We start from the raw sequence: 15,812 nt of genomic DNA, 5'->3' as shown, positions 1-15,812 counted from the left end.
TTAAGAAATTAATGGAGAAGAAGGGAATTTTGAAATGAAAAGGGAAAGTTTGAGTCTTATGGTAATAGTTGCTTTGAATAGACTTACAGGGGATAAAAGACTCAAAATGAGAGGAAAACAGATTAAACAATATTTGATTTGTCCCCTTATTCTTTACATCCATTTCCTCTCTCTGCTGGCAGCATCAGAGAATGCTTTGGGGCCAATGGAGCTCTGTCAGTACCAGCATAGGTACTGCATTTGCAAATCTAGCATCTTTCTGTAAAGATTTTGAAGGGACCTGAGATTTGTAGTGCATATGATGTATGTTTTGGGTTTCTTCAAAGTAATCACAAGAGCTCAAACTGATAACGTTTTTGCTGTATTTATACAGTTTTATTTCAAACTATTATCACCAAAGAATGTTTAAAAATGAGTATGCACTCTCCAGATAATATTTTTGGTAGCTAGATAGTCAGCTGTGAATAGACATTCATATGTGATAAATGAAAACCCTTTGCATTCTTTTTTATACCTACCTTTTTTATCCCACCTGTTTCATTTTTTTGTTAGTGGAGACTTACTGCTTATGTAGACCTGCAAGTCAAAGGTGTCCGATTTATTTTGTTTCAAATATGGCTATAAACCATTCAGACACTGTGCTGCAATTTCTGTGATACTATTCAAGGCAGCAAGGTGGTAGAGAGGAAACATGCTGTTGCTCTCTTCTTATCAAATGAATTCCCTATTCCTACTTTCAGAATGAGACTCGAATACCAGTTGCACACAGGATCAAACAATTTAAAGTCACTACTTTAAGCTGGCCCAGTTCACAAAGAATACTGGGGTTTCACTGCACATAATGCTGCTTATTTTGTTTGCTGAACAACGACTGTTCAAAAGTTCACAGAGTTGGCAGCCAGAAGTGACCAGCCTACCTTTCAGTCTGACCTCCAATATATCACATCCTTAAGTAACATCCAGTTGGCACCAGAATGCAGGTTTGGAAAAAGCATACTTTTCAGATAATAATCTGAAGATGCTTAAAGGGGGAGAATTCCACTATGTGCTCTCCTCTATTATCTCAGATACATGAGGGCTCATAACACCAACCAGTTAGATTTTCTAATTGACAAAAACAAGTTAAAGAGTAAACCATTCTCACCATGGGCCATCTTCATCTGAGGTTCTGATTTGGTAAAACATTTGCTATAGGAGGAGAAAGATGAACGTGAGTGCTTGGGCAGAAAACCAGAAAGGCTCTCCAACAGCCTTCATACAACTCCTGTTCACAGTAATCATATACATGAAAAACTGATGCAAATACTATTACAAGCATTTTTGTCAATTGATGAATTATGGATACAGAGTGACCATCCAGTCCCTTTAAGAAAAATATGGCATGACTGAGCTGCTGGAAGAACATGTCAAACACACAAACAAGCTAATCCAAACCAAATATCCTTCCTGCAGTCCTCTGATTTAATTGTTCTCTTTTTCTCACTACTTGATAAACTAGAGACAGGTATTTAATTTGAAATGACCGTATACAGCTCTGCAACATGTACTTCTGTATTTCCAATACCTGGCTTAGGGACAAAGGGAATAATAGAAGAGAATAAGAACAAGCCTGTCATACTCTTGCAGGCTTCTACCCTGCCACAAAACACCAAACTGTACCTAAAACAATGGCTAAACAGCAGCACAGCACAGCCATTGCATTTCAGCCTAACAGTGCAAGTAATAACATATTTACCTTTTGGTAGTTGTACAGGAGAGTGATCATCTGTTGCTGCAACTGGCTCCTTTGCTGGCAGAATGAAAGCAAAGTGTAAAAAAATGCCAAAGATGCCAAAATGTCTATGATTTGATCAATGTCACCAGCCTTACAATGATTTGTCACTCAAAATTGATGTTTGCAAGGCAATCATCCTTTAAAAGCCATCATGTTTAATATTTAACACTCAAGGCTAACATGCATGTGTCTTCTAGATGTTGCTGGCTGTCATGCCTGGAGGTGAGAGGTTGCAGATATTGGGTGTTGATAAATAGCTATGAACCCCAGATGTGTTTCCAAAAAAAACTCAAAATGAGAAGCTTTCCTCTAGAATTTTGTATCAATTGATGTCACTAAACAGGGGAAAAACAGAGGAATAATTAAAAATTCAGTGAAAATGTTAAGAGACAATGATCACCTTTTGAATTTCCATAGGTAAGCTACGCACAGGTGGAACTGAAAGGAAGTATCTGAGTATGTTTGTTTAATGTTACAGCAATGCCACAAGCAAAGCCCTTCAGAGAAAAAGAAAATTTGCATGTCTTCTGCCCAAGCAGTTCACATCCCAAGCCCTCATCCTGCAACTGGATCAAAGTGTGCAGAACTTTGCCACCATGGAGCAATCCAGTTGGGTGATGGCATTCTGTAAGGGTACCAGGTCCAGCCCTTGCAGATCTGGTTCTTAGTAACCCGTGGACTGTAGAAGATGAAAGAGCGGGAAAAAAGCAACTGAACAGGTTTCCTCTATCTAATTGGATGGCTTGTAGACTTCTGTGTCTACAAAGTACTGTTTTGACCTGTAAATCCTAATGGTTTAGAAACTACCAACAAAAGATGAGTGCCTTTCACCTTGTTTTGTGTAGGTGAGGTATTTGGAACTGCTAATTGGGAGGTACATTTTTAAACTACACCATAATGCTATTTGAGGCATATCAGAAAGAGCTCCTCTCGGACACTATGATTATTGGAATATAAAAAGTCTTGTTAGACTTAATCTTTCAGTCTGTTTCTATCACTCTCTTAAAAGAAAATGTTCACGTAGGAAGTAAAGAGGATGATAGTGTCTAGAAATACTGTAGACTCCATCTTGATATCTGATTCTCTCTGGCTAGAAGTTCTAAGTGGGTCTGAAAAGCTACATGTATGGACCAAACCCATTACCAAATTAAAATGCATGAAGTGAGAAACTCTGAACAAGAATCTGACCCAAAGCCCCCAAAATAAATTATTCATTTTAAAAGGTAATTGCCTTTGCAAATGTTTTCTGGAAATCAAACTACCCCATGAGGATCACCATCTAAGGTTTTAATGGATGCTTTGCTAAGCGTGGCAATATACTAAGAGATTTAAGACTCCCTTACACTAGGCAGTTTTTAAACCGAAAAGAAAACAAACAACCTCAACATATCTAAGTGGCAACACATTATGAAACTGCAAAACAACCATTTACAAATGGCCTATGTAACAATCGGAGAAAATGATCCCTCTCTTCATCTGTAATGCTTTATACTTGCAATGATTACTGTATATTTTCCAAATGCAAACAGCTACTATTCATCACTGGAACTGCACAGCAGCCTACTGCAATTTTAGCGGGTGCAATTGGTGAATGTTTTCAGTTTCACAATGTTCAAAGACTGAAATATTTATCTTTCCTGAAGGAAAAAATATGATACCAAATGGTTGCATAAATTTTAATGCTGAAATTCAATTCAGAGAGGATTTTATAGAAATACAGTTCCCAGAGACTGTTTTGAGCTTATTATCATAAGCAAAAGATTTTTCTTTTTTTCTTTTTTCTTTTTTCTTTTCCTCCAACTTCCCTTTGGCTTAGCTTTGTTTATTTGTTTTCACAAAAAACAAAGAAAGACAATTCAGCAGAGGTGACATTAGAAGTAAATCAGAACATACACATGTATGCAAGTATTTGGGAAACAAAAAGAAGGTATCAGACATTATAGTGTCAGGACAAGAATAGATCTGTATTATCAGAAAGGTAAGTAACTGGAGTATCTAGTCATTAGGTTGCTTTTGCAGGACTGTTATAATTAATTAATGTGAATCCCTTTTGTCTCATTTGTCATACTTCATTTTCAAGCACCTTATAAAACACCTCATTACATCAGAAATATCTAATATGGTCTCAGGTTGCATCTCGCTGCAACCAAAAAATGAGAACTACTTTTGAATTGTTCAGTTAATGACACCATTTACAAGAAATCCCAAAGGTGAACTTGTTCCACAGCCCGCTTTGCCACTTCTGCTCACAGAAACCTCGGACAAATCCCCTTTCTCTGAGAACCCAGTAAAGACAAGCCTAAAATGTCTCAGGTTGTGGAGCTACTTTGGAGAGAAAGGGATAAGCACTTGGGCATTAATCAAAGAAGCCTTAGCATTAATGTAAGTTACCACGGACTGTCTTGTAAACTCAGCCCTGATCATGCAACTGGATCAGACTAAAAAGACATCTCTCTGTATAAGGTATGTCTTTTACTCCTTGCTCACGGTCAAAATCTCCATGCTTCTCAATTACATTCGGTGAAATTATGCACAAACAATTAATCTAGATCAGATTTAAATGCAGGAGAGAAAGACATTAGGATTCAACCGGTCCTTGAACATCCCCATGGTGAGGCTACTCTGGTGTAGCTCCCAACTACTGCATTTTGCTCCCTATAGGCATTGGGAATACCAAATGTTGGCTAAATATTTCTGTTAGTTTTTATCTGAATGCCTTTATGAAATAAAAACCTGATAATATCTCTCTAGTTTCTTAAGAAAAAAAATCTGCAAAGTCCAAAGAAATAAAGACTGCCCTATCCACTACAAAACCATTTGGAGGGGGCACTCACCACTGGGGATTTTATGTGAAGAAGGGTGCGGGTAAAACAGGTAAGTGATCTGAAGCCTTCTTCAACCCCACCTTAGGTGACAAAGTGACCCAGGACAACACTAAGAGGAAAGTGGCTGCCCAGCTACACTACACTTTCACCGAATTCAACACTGGGCTCGATACATAGAAAATCTTAAATAACTCTCTTGAGATGATCAGGGGCTGGCAAGTGGATATGTTCACTTCAGATTCATTCGAGATCATCTGAAGAAAGCAAAAATAAAGATGCTGTCCATTTTGGAACACACTGTAGAACTGAGAGAAATATCTTTAACAATGTACACAAAAGAAGAAAATATTTTATTGTAACAAACAGGCATTATTGCATTAGATGCTGCCATACAAAAGAGAAGCTATAGAACATGTTTGCTGGGCAGGATAAATACTAGCAAGGAACCATTGCTCAACACAGATGAGATAATTTCTGTTAAAAAAAAATACACTTTTTTTTTTCTACTCAAAAAAAAAAAAAAAACAGAAAGACTTTTGGAGGTTTCCTTGAGGCTTATATACATAATCTGAATCTCAAACAGGCTATCAGGAAGAGATTTATTAGTAGTTCTGGAGCACTAAGCTTTATGGAGCTCATCTCACAAGCCCCTCATGAATTCAAACAGCCTTTGTTACTGAGTACTGAGGTAAATTTGCCAAAGAAGAGGTAAAAAGTACAACACAAACATTCCTGCATATCCTTACTGTTTGAATTGATAAGCCACAGAAACCCCACAGGAGACCTTTTCCTGCAAATCTGAGAAATCTATTCCTTATTTCCCTGGGTTCTTCTTTAAGAGGATGAAATATTTCAGAGAGACATTGCCATACAACTGTTAATTACAAGATTTATCTTGAAAACAGGGAAGTAGCAATTACAGCTAAAAACCTGTAGCTTGTAGCTCATCTGTTACTTAAAGTGTTCATTCAGAGTTGAAGGAAATATGATTATCCTCCATGAAATTACTAGCTAAAGATAATTAACAGTTCAAATTTAGATAGCCAACTATAATTATAAGTACTGCAGCAATATTTGATATAAATTATCTCAAGATAGCAAACAATTCTATTGAAATTCAATAATTTCTTCACCCTGAAACACACAAGTCATTTTATTTTTTCAAATCAATGGCTTTTAAAATGTAAAAAGATTTATTTTCTACAACTGAATTCAATTACTTAGTGAAAAGAGGAGGCAGAACTAGCTGTCCTTTCACTCCAAAGATATAATATTTTCCAGTCTTCTTTTTTCTTTCTAGTGGCATAGCAAGATATACCACAAATCCTACATTCATATGATTAGAGCTTCATCAAGCAAATCTGGTGCAAGCTTGCACTGCATAATCAGCTTCCATACCATCAGAGGAGGCAACTCCTCAGGGGTAATAAAATGGTAATGCACTATACAAAGACAAACATTAACACTTTGAGTGGACTGTTAATTGCAGAGAAAAAGAGGAAACAAAATATTAAGCAATCAGCCAGTTGACAGAAAAGGTGCTATATATTTTGAGAACCGTGGAGAAAGTCACCACTTGTCCAAGATGACAAATTCATAGGATGGAGATTCTTAGTCTGACTGCCTGAAATTTATAACTGTTTTAGAGAGAGGAAGAAGTTACAGCTTTGTCTTTCCCTCCCCAAAATCCAAGCAATGGACCAGACAGAAAACTAATTTAGGAGCAATCTTGAAAATCTTTGCTGCCAAAATAAGCAGAGTTTAGTCAGGAGGGATAGGTCACATCTGAACAAATGCAGATAGTAGTTTGTAAACCAGTCACCTAGACTATAACTGATGGGCAAAAATAGGCATTTCCAAGGTGTGATTTATCTCACTCTAAAAGAGACATTTAGAACAGGCCAGATGAACTGTGCCTCCCAGTGCGCCCTTGACTAGCAAGGAGCCCTTCGGTGAATGTTTCAGACAAGGATGCATACAGTCAAGAGAGCTGAATCCTACCTTCAAGGAAGCAATGAAGGAATACAGCGAAGTGAAGGAAGACAGGTAAGATAGCCTAATAGCGTGAAGAATAGAATGGCTAAACATACAACAGAGAACTTTTGCATCACTGAACACCCCTCAACTGTCCACATTGTATCTAGTATCTAGTAGTATCAAAATCCCAATGAGTCTTTTTGCAGATGCTCTGTACTTTTTTCTTTCTGGAATAAATAACATGCTTGATTTCCTACATTTATCTCATAGCTTTTATCTCAAGAGATTTTTAATATTCCCTTGTTTTCATCAGAGCTAAATCAATGTATTCAGAAATCTTTACGACCGAGCTTTCTGCAATCTGATAAATCAGTTGGACATCTGTAAAGAAGAGTGCCTAGTATTTTAATTTTATGATTCAATTCTGAGGGTTTTATTGATTTCTTTTACTTATGATATAACTGCAGTTGATACTCTTGTTTTACTGAAATATTTCTAGATTGGCTCAGGATTACTTGTATTACAAAAACATACACTTCTGTCAGTCAGTTCTATTACTCTTGCTGCTCAAAAGGGTATTGAGTCACCCACTGTCATTTAGAGACTGGTCATAACTAGTTCTTGTAGAAGAACTGAAAACACATATCCCAGCTCACAGAGGTGGCCCACACCAGACCACTCTGTAGATAGGTTTACCATCCCCACGGAAACAGTATGACGTATTTTACCTCCAAATAGCTCTAGTCTAGGCCGAACAGCCTAATACACATTCTGGTTTAATCTTATGCAAAGGGAATCCAGTCTACAGGCTCCAAGATCACGTGAACCACACTGCAGTAAAAGAGGACTGTCATAAAACCACCTTCAGCAGTGCACTACTGATTAGAACAAAAATGCTGCCATTGAAAGCCTTACATTTAGTCCCAAGGGATTTAGAAATTTACCCCATCCTAAGATTAAGATAACGGACTACCTCTAGCAATCACGCCTGATCAGATCTGACCAGAATGTTTCACAACTGATGGGACTGGGGCCAAGCTCACAAAGTATATCAGCTTCTAGTTACCAAAAAAGTAGCTTTGACTGGGTCTAAGATTCCTTATTTTCTTCTTTGTAGAGTAGGATGAAGGGATATCCTTCATGAGGTCAGAGTTTGACCTGAAATTAAAATTAGCCCCTGCAGAAAGGGGAGAAACATTTTAATACAATGAATACAATGAACATGCAACCAAGCCATGGTTTTGCTTCAGCTATTTACCTCCTTCTCACATACAATGCAGTAGCTCAGTTTCTCTTTCCTCTCTGAGTGCTGCCCAAAGCAGTCCACTGTTGAGCTTAACTAGCCTTACTGAATACTCCACATTACTAAATGTATAACTTGTGAAGAGCTAACAACATACTTGCTTTAGTAATATCTCTGCACTTGGTTTGTTCTTACAGAAAAATGCTACACAAAAATATACCAAATGGATTTCAGAGTGAGATGTCAGGACTATGCCACAATGACAATTTCACAGAATCTCAGTATTTGCCAGTTTTGGACAGAACAGTGTTATGGTGAGGTTTCTCATTTTTATTTCTTTTAGAAGAAGACAGTTTTGTTCTATTTGTTTCCTAAAGATGGTCATAAACTGATGCACCAGTCTCCTCTGTTTACGGGCCTGAGTTGAGAGTCATCCATTTGCAAATTAGTCTTGGGCTTTCTGACTTGCTTTGCTTCACAGGAGAAGAGCTGTCACAACAGTTCACAAACTCAAGCTCCTTTCAATTAGAAGTGTGGTCAGAAAAATGACGGTCTTAGCTTTGTGTACAGCTTAAGCCTAACTCAGTAGGTAATGGCTACTCAGTAATGGTATCATTACCGAATCTTCTTCAAGCTGTGAAATCAAATATATACCCCAGCTTTACTTGAGAAGTTCAGCTTAGATGAGAGGAAAGGGAGCAGGAGACTTAAACTTCTATATCTAATTGGTGATGCAAGATACAAGATGATTCCGTGTTTTCTCTTATTCTTCTCTGGAACTCTCACCCCACTCCTGAGTTCCCTGCATGATAGGCTCTACAGGTTGGGTGGGGGGAGGCAACCCCACCAAAAATTTGGTATCCTATGTAAAACCATAAATTACAGTGGACCGCAAGTCACAGTACTGAGATCAAGGAAGGAACAGGCTTATCTGATAGAATTTGGTTTCATTTCTGATTTTTCAGGAAGTCTTTGGCATTGCTAAATAACATATGCTGCTGTGAAGAATGAGACTACTTTCAGCTTCATTTTTGAAGAGCCTGCTCAATTTTGCTAGACAGCAGAGAGATATGACACCTCATGATTCAGATCCTTCAGTCATTTTAATACAAAAGATGAGGTGCTGGTGAAAACCACAGACCGCTCACATGGCTTGGAAGCAAGCTTACAGTTTACAGAAAAATTGATGGAAAGATACGGACATGTCCTTTCGCCTTAAGACTCACTGTATCCTCAGTGAGAAAAGCAGTGAGCAATGACAAATAGCATACCTGCATGGCTATATATTTTTGTAAAGAAAATAGACAGGTAAATAACCACCTCATTTACCACAATAATATGCATCACAGCAACTTAATAAAATGGCATCTGGATGATTTAACATACTCAAACTCTTAATAGCTTGTGGAAATTACCTACTATTTTCTTCCTAGAAAAAGATGGGGGCAGAAACTTACAGTATTTGCTTTCCACATTCTGGATAGAAGTATGTCCCGAGCACTGTTTCTGAAATAGTGTTTATTGTCACTCCTACACAAGAAGGGATGCTCTGTAGGGATGAGGGTGGTGATGCATGTGGTCAGTCTCCCTGCTGTCACCTGCATTCAATGGCAGTGGTCAAATGCAAACACTGGCAGTAATATTAGCTTTTCAGTATAGTCCCATATTGCTTATATTTAGAGGATATGGGGGTTGACTTCCTCACAAAAGAAAAGATAGAAATGCAGTGAGAAAACGGCAGCTGGAATTCTCCTTATTCTCATCTACAGATAGTGCTGGGGGATTTCTACAGAAGAATTTTTCTTACATAACCTCGAGCTTGTTACAAGAGATGAACAATCACTGCTGTCATTCAAAATAAAATCTGGCTACTTAAGGTAGGAAATTACTGTTCAGGACTGGTCTGAAGATGTAATCTCATTTATTATGCCAGCAGAAAAGGGTAATCTATTAGTTTTTCCTGTTGCTATTTGTACTTCCTTTCTTAGAGACATTGCTGTTCCTCCCCACGAATGAGCACAGATCAGCCCATGTCCAGTACTCATACAGCATGCATATCCTACTTTTGATATACATGGAATTGACAATGCACAACATGCTGCCCCTGCAAAGTTTTCTTAAAGGCATGGTTATGTTGAAGTGCACAGTAGGTATTAAGATCCTAATTCTTTGATCACTGCTCCCATTAATCCTTTTTGCTGATGATTTCTTAGATGTAGCAGTGATGATTATTAATAGATAGGAATTCTCCAGCTAATTTAGTTTTAGCACTGATTTTGATCAGAGCAAGATTTCCTCCTATTTTGGAAATAGACATTAACCTCAATTTCGATGAATTTGTATCTGCAACTGCTCATTCTGAAAAATGAGGCTGTGAAAAATCAACTCTGCACAGTGTTAGAACCTGAAATATCACGTCTTTGCAAATCTGGCCACAGCAAACTTGGGGCATTAGTAATGACATAGTAATATGTGGGGCATTCCTGTATGAAAAGTGCTCATTATCAAAATATACACTGAAAGAGACTGTTTCTTTTAAAAACATGAACTTCCTATATAAAGGGGGTTAACCAAGACATAAAAAGGAGTGTTTATGTGTGGTTTGCCATCTTGTCTGATAAGACTGTGAGGCAAGTGTATGCTCCATCTTGAAAGAGATTTTCTTTTTTGACTTCTAAAGTGCCATTATTCTTTCAAACATATCAAGAGTCCTCTATTCATCCAGGGAGTAATTCAGAAACATATGACAATCACTGTTATTGTGCTCACAGCCAAATATACTGATTACATAATTCATCTCAGTTTTCTGATGAAATTCTCCGATTTCTTCATCTATATTCAACAGTAATTGCCACAACTCCATTTCAACCAATACAATACAAAGAGAAAAAGATAAGAGCCCATCTATAACACAGTGTTAACAATCATGGTAGAAGCAGTTCAAACCAAATGGAGATGTTACTAAAAAATAGTGTCCTCAAATTTTGATTTTTCCTTGAAAAAAAAGGAACCTCTGGAATCAATGAAGATTTCTATTAAAAAAAACAAAACAAAACCACAATTTTGGTTTGAACAGAAGTCAACTTTTTGAACTATCTTATGTTAACATTCCAGCTAAAAAAATAAAATCACAGAGGTATTTTATGGGAAAAACGCATAAGGTCATTTCACTCACATTACTGCTCATACAGCACTTTTATACAGAAAATGTTTTTATTGAATTTATTAACATAAATCTATCCAGCTCTAACACAAAATTGTAAATTTAATTATCTCTTCAGCCACTCTATTATTCAGTTCATTTTTATCACATTTGTCTTCCAGTTAGAAAGCTATATGAAATCCACTTGCATCTTTCTATTTGAGATCAAGAGCCGACAGAAGTCTCATGAAGTTAAACACATGGTCCTGCGTCTGGTGAAGAATAACCTCATGCACCAGTACACCCAGGGGCCTGACCATCTGGAAAGTAGCTTTGCAGAAAAGGATCTGGGGGCTGTGGCGGACGAAAAGCTGAATGTGAATCAGCAATGCGCCCTCATGGCAATGAAAGTCAGTGGCAACCTGTGCTGCGTCAGGCAGAGCACTGCCAGCAGGTCAAGGGAGGTGATCCTTCCCCTCCACCCAGCACTCGTGAGGCCACATCTGGAGTGCTGGGTCCTGTGCTGGGCTCCCCAGTACAAGAGACATGGACACATTAGAGCAAGTCCAGTGAAGGGTCAGAAAGATGATTAAAGGACTGGAGAACGTGACATACAAGGAGAGGCTGAGAGAGCTGGGATTGTCTAGCATCAAGAAGAGAAGGCTCAGGGTGGGTGTCATCAGTGTGTATAAATACCTGATGGGAGGCAGCAAGAAAGAGGGAGCCAGGCTCCTCTCAGTTATATCCAGTGAAAGGACATGAGGCAATAGCCCCAAACTGAAATACAGGAAATTCTATTCAAACATAAAAAAAAAAACCATTTTTACTGTGAAGTTCATCACGTACTGGAACACGTTGCCCAGAGAAGTTGTGGAATCTCCATCCTTGGAGATATCCAAAACCCAACTGGATATGATCCTCAGCAACCTGCTCTAGCTAACCTTACTCAACGCTGGGGGAATGGACTACACAATCTCCAAAGGCCCCTTCAAACTTCAGTGATTCTGTAATTCTGTGACTCAAACTATAAGCTGGTACAAACCAGACTAGAAAACCATTGTTCATTTATTCACAACACTTACCTATTTCAAGCTGCATGTGTGGGTATTCGTGACAATCACGGGCTTGATCTGCCACTGACTACTGATATTAAACTGATATAAAAGAGGTACAGGCTCCAAGGAGTTCAAAATTACCTCTCACCAAGCGATCCCGGTTTTATTTAGCACAAAGGCATCAAAACCAGTTTCATGCAACTTCCTGAAATCTACAAGAGCAATCTCTAAGCTGAAAAATACAGCTTAAATAGTGAATATTGCTGACCAATTCATAAATAAAATATTCACAAATAATCACGAAGTAAGCCTGAGTTTATAAACTCTGAGAAGTGCAATCTGCTTGCACATATTTTCAAATAGAACATAAGCCTAAGGACAGCTATTCATGATGAAACAATCACTTCCTCTCATAAAGCAAACAGTGTCAAGAACTGAGCATTTCCTCCACACAGGATTTTTGGTGTTTTTGAATAAGATGTGTTGCATTACTATTATTTACCCATATTTGCTCTTACAAAGACTTCATTACTGCAATAATGTCAGCATATTCTAAGATGTCTGACTGCCTAGGAATTTTTTTTTTTTTAATAAATAAACAACATTTGACTAAACAAATATTTGAAGCAAGTCTGTATTGCTGAGCTGTTACTTTTTTCTAAGATCGCTTCAGTAGATAATCCATTCAGAAATCATTTACATGGCAAGCAGCTCAGAATATAACACTGTGGATTTTACTGCTATCACAAAGTGGTATTTACATCGAAATGGTCTATTGCTTGCTGAGATGAGATCTAAAATAAGTCTCTAGACCTACATGTTTTCTGTACAGGATAGGGCTTTGAAAAGTCCTTTAGCAGTTTGATACTCCCCAAAACATTTTCTTCAGCATTTATGACTACCCGAAGGACACACTTTTGCAGCACACCTGTGCTTGCTGTTGGTGATCTACCCTCATTTGTATAGATGAATTCTGGGTTAAGGACTCAATTAAAATGTCATGGATCTTCCTCCCCTTGACTCAGAGCTCTGTACCAAAATTTGTTATCACCAACTTGGAAATACAATTTGAATCCATATTTTTAAGCCTGAAACTTCACAGCCAAAATCTTTGGGAAATTAATTATGAATGGCTTGTTCTGTGATGGGTAACAAGAATTGTATTTCTATGAATTTGTGTTTCTAAAACATGCTTTCCTTGATAGCTGTATTTTTTCCTATCTTCTGAAGTATCTCTCAGTTTCCACTCTTCATTCCCTAAACTGCCTACTGTCTTCTTTCATAATACACACAAATTATGCTTAACTCCTGCTCTGAAATCTACTTACAGTCCTGGCAAATGGTGCTATGCCTAGTTTAAACCAATTTCCAGCCAACATGTAACTGTGTAAGAACATACAGTAAACTAGGTAAGTATGTATTCTTATATCTTACCCAGATTTGGTCAGAGCTCCATCAGTTCTTCCCAAAACTCTGGCTTTTTTATAAAGATACTTTGAAGGATCTTACATAAAATTGTTTCTTGACAGCATTAATTAAACTATTTATGTGACCTTCTATTTTGCTGAAAGAAATCAGGACAAGTAAAAATCTCTACTGGATACTAGAGCCAGCTTTTCAAAGGTTTCAGATGGAAGGAATGGAAATTCACTTCAGTTCATTTGCTCCACCTTCTAAAATGCTAAATTTTACATGCATCCTAAAGTTTATTTAGGCAGCATCTGAAAAACAAAACAAAACAAAACATTCACTGCTAATAGAGTACGTGAAAAATGATGTGTTGTGAAATACTTCTTGAATTGGTAAATGCATAAAGCTACTTAAAGTAACTAAGGACTGATATTGAAAAGAACTGTTCTGATTTCATTTCCAGTCTTTATCACTGAATATCTAGTCTGTCTAGAATTGCTTTGCTGCATGTAAAAGTGGTATTATAAGGGTTTATTTCTCATGCACTTTCTCTGCACTCTAACATATAAGGAAATAATTAAACTTAACAAAAGGCTTCTGGATGATGGTTCTTTTCAAAAATAAACATTAAAATGGTTAGATAGTACTGATTTTCAGATAAATAATGCTACAAGACTCTAGGTTCACATTTTGTTTGTGGAAAGATCTTGCAGCCTAACTCAAATGTCAAAATGACATCAGCCATGAGATAAAAAGGAAGAAATTAATCACAAATAGCCTTCCATCCATCCTATCATTAGGATAGTAATATGCCCGCAAATTCAGTGTTCTTTTCAGTTGTTGGCAGTGCACGTGGTTTATCCAATTAACTGTCCTGTATTTTCACTGTATTCACTATATAAATTCACTGTATTTTTCTCTTTTCAGTCTTCATACATTACATTCAATTAAATATGCTTTATTCATGCATTCCATTTTTTCCCAGTTGGTATGCTGCATAATCATTACATGTACTATTAATCCCAGACAACACTAACTTTTTTTTGATGTCAGTATAATTTGTGCCATTTGTTTCTTTAATATGCCAAATCATTCTGTCTGTGTCCATCCATTTTGTTGCTCATGTTTTGTTCTACATCTGTTGCTTGATGCTGCTCTTTGAATTGTGCTTCAAGCAGAGAAAAACAGTGAAGAGTCTTGAATCACCCCATCATCAGCTGCACCATGTACTTTCCAGCACTGCAAGGAGTGATCTGAGGAAGGGATATATTCTTGTTTCCGCTGAACACTGGGATGGCTAAGCTGGGGGTAAATTACCAAAAACACAGAAAAATGCAATTCCTATCACACTTCACCAGCACTCAAGAGAAATACTGTCTTCAAAAGCCCACCATGGGGATGTCAGACTTCCTCCAATCCTTATTTCAGTCAGCACTTCTAGGTATTATAAGTTATCATCAAATGTTCAGTAACTTCCATCATTTTCAGGGCCACTTTTGAGATATACTTGCTTGTTGTTTGGACAGCAAGCTTGCAAAGTACAACCAGAACACATCCTGAAGAGTAAGCACGCTTACTACACATACCTTGAGAAATTAGGCTGCCATAAGGTAGCTCCAGGTAGGCTGTCAGAAGGCTCTCTGCAAGATAAGTGTATAGAAGACACATGCAGGAGGAAGAACATGCTGCCTTTATGATCTCCATAAACATTATTCTTTGAATGAAGTATGCACATACAGAGGCTGCACAGTATCTTCATAGATAGTAGCTTTAATAGCCAACAATTATAATGCCAATTGCATTAAATAGTCAATGAATTATAGAGCCATGGAAACACTAAATATGGAAGAGCAGACCTACATTTTGGAAGGGCTTTAGTCAGAAGAGCTATATCTGAACTTGGGACTCAGGAACACCTCTGAGCTGCTGGACCCAGACAGGAGTCTTGGCTCTCCACCCCCATACATTGGTTCCCTCAAACAAGATATTCTGGCAGTTCAGCTGGTAAAGAGGCAAAACATGCTCCAAACAATCCAGAAGATCCAGGGATTTCTTAGATTCAGTGTTGTGCCTGCGTAGATTCTAAACTAAAGCTGCAGTGGTTAAAAGTTAAATAAAGAAGGATTTGAGTAATCTCAGCAGTCTTTCCAAGAAAGGATAGCAAAGGATAGAGCTAGGAGACAGCAGCCTTGAACGAGGTACACCAATTCAAAGTAGACTTTCAGCAATCCTTGCAGGTAGAGTTCTCCCCTTGCTCAGAGAGGGTGGTAACAATAACATTGTCTTCACTTAGGTCAATCTCCTTTTCTGATTCAGTACAACATGCCTTAATTGTTTCAGGCAACTATAGTCCACTTCTACCTGCAAGTCTCTCTATCCCTTTCCA

At 37.7% G+C, this 15,812-nt stretch overlaps 1 protein-coding gene across 5 annotated transcripts in view; it reads right to left on the bottom strand.

Moving 5' to 3' along the window:
- The window catches only part of PLPP4 (phospholipid phosphatase 4), a 71,932-nt gene that overhangs the window by 17,381 nt on the left and 38,739 nt on the right, over positions 1–15,812 (bottom strand). For 3 of the 5 annotated variants that reach the window (XM_026105534.2, XM_026105532.2, XM_064514312.1), the window contains one exon: positions 1,736–1,789. The exons of 1 other annotated variant lie outside the window; for it this stretch is intronic. In XM_026105534.2, coding sequence (XP_025961319.1) covers positions 1,736–1,789 — 54 coding nt within the window. Of the gene's footprint in view, positions 1–1,141; positions 1,189–1,735; positions 1,790–15,812 lie in introns of those variants that run through there. One more of the 5 variants, XM_064514313.1, reaches the window with a different exon arrangement.

This window comes from Dromaius novaehollandiae, chromosome 6, assembly GCF_036370855.1.
Source record: "Dromaius novaehollandiae isolate bDroNov1 chromosome 6, bDroNov1.hap1, whole genome shotgun sequence".
Classification (NCBI taxonomy): domain Eukaryota; kingdom Metazoa; phylum Chordata; class Aves; order Casuariiformes; family Dromaiidae; genus Dromaius; species Dromaius novaehollandiae.
Note: the sequence above shows the minus strand (reverse complement) of the source record. Positions and strands in the feature narration are given on the sequence as shown.